Here is a 4,323-nt window from a genome sequence, read left to right as displayed (position 1 = left end):
CCCCCAGCGCCGCCGCCGCCGCCACCGCCGCCAAGAGGAGGCCGGCGTAGCGCTGCTGACACCGACACAAGGCTCCTGCGTCCGACGGCCTTGGGCTGCCGACCCAGCGCAAAGAACTGCGCTCGAAGGGACAGCAAGAGGGCAGACCCCGAGCGTGGCTCAGGCCAAGCAGCAGTGCACCCCAGGGCGCACGACCACCCACTGTCTGGGAAGTCGCCCCACTCCGCGCGCGCTACCCCCTGGACGCCCTTCACTTAGCAGTGAACACACTCAAAAGTACACACACACTCTCCCGGCCGCAGATATACAACATGGCAGATTCACTGTCAGGCCCAGTGAGATCTAGGGACCCAGGGTCAGCATATTAACAGGGCAGACCTGTGTGTGTGTGTGTGTGTGTGTGTGTGTGTGTGTGTGCGCGCGTGTGTGTACGCGCGCGGCGCACGAAATGTGCAGGGACCACTACGAGGCCTGTGGACAAGGAAGGCCCCAAGTCTATCAGACATACATCAATGAGCACCAGTGCAGATGAACAAGGCAGTTTGGTATTTTGTCTCTACCAGTGGAAATATCCACATCTTCATACTTGTGTATAAATGCAGTGGCCTTAGTTTGGCCCTTCTGGGACAGTACCAGCAGAACACCAGGTGGAAGCATACATAAGAAACACATTCCTGGGGCTGGGGATTTAGCTCAGCAGCACAGCGCCTGCCTGGCAAGCGCAAGGTCATGAGTTCAATTCCTGGTACCCGAAAAAAAACACACAAAAAAACCACGTTCCTAGCCGGGCATGGTGGCACACGCCTGTAATCCCAGCACTCTGGAGGCTGAGGCAGGAGGATCGTTGCGAGTTTGAGACCAGCCTGGGCTACACAGTGAGCTGAAGGCCAGCCTGAGCTGCATATCCAGACCCTGTCTCAAAAAGACAAAAAAAAAAAAAAGAAAAGAAACATATTCCTGTAACTCCTCCCTCGTGTTGGAAAATACTCAGGAAACTGAGGAGCAAGTCCTCAGAGTTCCTCTCCCTGAAACCTTTGGGAAACAATGCAAGGCATAAATAAATTTAAAGCCAAAGAAGTCTCATCACAGAGCTAGTCATAAACAGAAGAGAGAAAAAATCGGACAAACTTTGGAGTCATGGAGATAAAGTCATAAAACAAGCAGAATCGGAAGTATTGAAAAAATAACCCCCCTGCAAGGTTCCAGGAAAGAACCCCACCCCTACTCCAGCCAGGTCACAATGGCTGGAGCTCTGAGGGGTTCAGGCCCCCTGAACCAGGAGGAGAGGAGGAAGTCCAAGGGAAGATGGTGAGTATAAGGCCAAGGGGCACAGCAAGCGCAACACTCCACTTCTTCCACTGCTGGTCGTTGCTCTTCTCTTCCAGTCTGAAACTTCCTAGTGGTCCTAGAGACACCATAAATGGTATACATAAATGTCCCTGGAGCTGATGACATCACACTGATAATAGCACCTGAGGCTTCCTACTCTTCCTCAAATCAACAGAACAACCCTGTCTTTTTTTTTTTTTTCCTCCCAGGAACAAACTATCTAGAGAAACACGATGTTCTAAGACCATTCACTACCTATTTCGTGCTTTAGATATACAAGGCCCCCACTGTACCACCTCATTCAACCTTCACCCCCTTTCTGTCTCCACTGAGTTCTCCTGTCCCACAGGATCCCAGACAGCCTAGCATTCACCTTGCCCCAAGTCCTCTCGGCTGTGGCTGCCCTCATGGCCAAGCTCCTTTTTTCCCTAACAGGCTGGCAGTCACCCCTACTTCAATCTGCCTGACTTCACCCAGCCATCACCGCCCTCCACTCCACCCAGCCTCTCCTCGAACCAGCGCTGCCGGCCCTCCGATACCACCAAGGGCCTGCTGGTGGCCCTGCTGGGTGGGGGCCTGCCAGCTGGCTTCGTAGGCCCCTTCTCCCGTATGGCTTACCAGACTTCCCACTTGCCCTCAATGGAGCTACTCATGTGTCGATGCCTCCTGCATCTCCCCATTGCTGTGCTACTCAAGCTGCGCGGTGACCCACTGCTTGGACCTCCGGATATCCGAGGCCGCGCCTGCCTTCACGCCCTGTTCAACGTACTCAGCATCGGGTGTGCCTACAGTGCCGTTCAATTGGTGCCCGTTGGCAATGCTGCCACCATTCGAAAAGGCTCTTCCACCGTGTGCTCTGCCCTCCTTGCCCTCTGCCTCAAAAGCCAAGGTCTCAGTGGCTATGACTGGTGTGGCTTGTTGGGTAGCACCCTGGGACTGATCATCATTGTGGTACCTGGACTAGGGACCCTGCAGGAGGGCACTGAAGGTCTCTACACGGCCCTGGGCTACGTGTTGGCCTTCCTGGGAGGCCTGGCCTTATCACTGGGACTTCTGGTCTACCGCTCCCTGCATTTCCCCTCTTGCCTACCAACAGTGGCCTTTCTATTTGGCGTGGTGGGGCTAATGGCCTCTGTGCCAGGACTTTTTGTGTTGCAAACCCCTGTACTACCCAAAGACCCTCTGAGTTGGAGCTGTGTAGCGGGAGTGGGGATCCTTGCCTTAGTCTCCTTTGTGTGTGTGAGCTATGCGGTCACCATGGCCCACCCTGCCCTGGTCTGTGCTGTCCTTCACTCTGAGGTAGTGGTGGCCCTGATGCTGCAATCTTGTGTGCTCTATGAGACTGTGGCCCCTTCTGACATCATGGGGGCAGGGGTTGTGCTGGGCAGCATAGCCATCATTACTACCCAGAACCTCAGCTGTGAGAGGGAAGGGCAAGTAGAGGTGTGTGACCCAACTTGAGAGTCTGGGGTTGGGGGTTGGGAGTTGGAGGGTGGGCAGGGGTAAATAGGAGATACTTGAATACAAACAAGGGAGAAACAGCACCCGGAAAAGAACTAGCGTGAGAGAGGGACACCCCTTGGACTCAAGGGTGACTTGGGTGTTGATAGAGTGGGACAACTGGAAAACTTGGAACAATCCTGGAGACTAAAGAATATGATCTAAGCAAGGTCTGGAAATCAGGGCATAACCAAGGGGTAAGGCCTCAGATCCAAGGGCCTGAAGTAGGCAGACCATGGGCCACCGGGAGAATTTCCCTTTGCAGCAGAGGGAAGAGTGCTGGGGCTGGAGTGTGCTGGCAGTGGGCAGCTTTCGGCAAAAGAGCCAAGCAGCTGCACTGGGACAGGGGAGTGTGCCGTACCCTTTTCTCCTAGGTGAAGGTTTCCCTTGTGGTTGTGCCCCCACCCCTTGGGATGGTGACGTGACACTGACATCAAACAAGAAACACTTTGAATGTGGTTGTGCACTTGGTGTCATCTCTGCTTTAGAGAGTGGAAATCCAAAGCACTCCTTTTATTACAGAATTCCTTGAGGGGTCCCCCATCTTATTCCTGAAACATGCTACAAGAAGGAGGACGTCCTACTGTTTAGATTCCCCGCCGGGTGTGGTGGCGCACACCTGTAATACCAGCACTCAGGAGGCTAAGGTAGGAGGATCCTTGCGAGTTCGAGACCAGCCAGGGCTACAAAGTGAGCTCAAGGCCAGCCTGAACTGCATAGTGAGACCCTGTCTCAAAAAGACCAAAAAAAAAAAAAAAAAAAATTCCTTGACACCCGCCTCCCTAAGTTCCCCAAGGCTTTCCTGTCCCGCCCCATGGCTAATCAGCTTTTCCCGGATTGTCGCGGTCCTGTGATCTCTCTCGGACAGTGGCCGGTCTCCTTTCGGAGCAGGCTTCTGAGCTGAAGCTTTTTTCAGTGGCTCAGGCTGGAGATCCAGGACTAAGTTTCGGTGCAGCATGTCACTAGAGGTCAGGAGATGTCCACTCATCCTTAGAGGCCAAATATCGGCTGCTTCCGGACGAACGATTAGACTCGCCATCTTGATCTGCTCATGCATATTCACCAGAGACTGCATATTCATGACCAAGGACGGCCCCACCCCGCGCCTCACCCCCACCCCCAACCCCACTTGAGTGGAACCGACCGGACCCGCCTCCATTACTGATTCGCAGAACAGACCATTTTCCGGTTGGGGGGAAATACTAATGACTTTTGCTGAAGATGAAACCGTACTCCAATGCAGAATAAAAGCGGCCTAATTTTATCCTAGATCCTTTTAACCTTCAACTTCAATACAAGACAGAGCAGCGAAAAGAAGCGGAGGATTTAGAAAAACTTCCCCTGTCATTTCATAAAGGTCGTCTAACCAGGGAGCTAGGGGAGGGATGATCAACGACTCCAGCGCGTGCCCCATGCGGGGTTACGCAGGCGGCCCCGTAGCGCAAGGGAGGGCGGGAAAGGAAGGGGCGGAGACGCAGGAGCGAATCTATAAAG

The 4,323-nt window shown here is 53.8% G+C and overlaps 1 protein-coding gene across 1 annotated transcript; it reads left to right on the top strand.

Annotated features, from left to right (window-relative positions):
- Positions 1-1,200: 1,200 nt before the first annotated feature.
- Slc35g6 (solute carrier family 35, member G6) lies at positions 1,201-4,098 on the top strand. Its single transcript, XM_013522195.1, has 4 exons — positions 1,201-1,308; positions 1,765-2,772; positions 3,352-3,476; positions 3,746-4,098. Exons 1-3 carry the CDS (start codon positions 1,306-1,308, stop codon positions 3,382-3,384), a joined length of 1,044 nt encoding a protein of 347 aa, XP_013377649.1. The 5' UTR covers positions 1,201-1,305; the 3' UTR covers positions 3,385-3,476; positions 3,746-4,098.
- The last annotated feature ends 225 nt before the right edge of the window (positions 4,099-4,323 follow it).

Source organism: Chinchilla lanigera, unplaced genomic scaffold (genome assembly GCF_000276665.1).
Source record: "Chinchilla lanigera isolate Chin_1 unplaced genomic scaffold, ChiLan1.0 scaffold00066, whole genome shotgun sequence".
NCBI classification, from domain to species: Eukaryota; Metazoa; Chordata; class Mammalia; order Rodentia; family Chinchillidae; genus Chinchilla; species Chinchilla lanigera.
The sequence above is the reverse complement of the archived record's forward strand: the minus strand, read 5'-3'. Positions and strand labels throughout refer to the sequence as shown.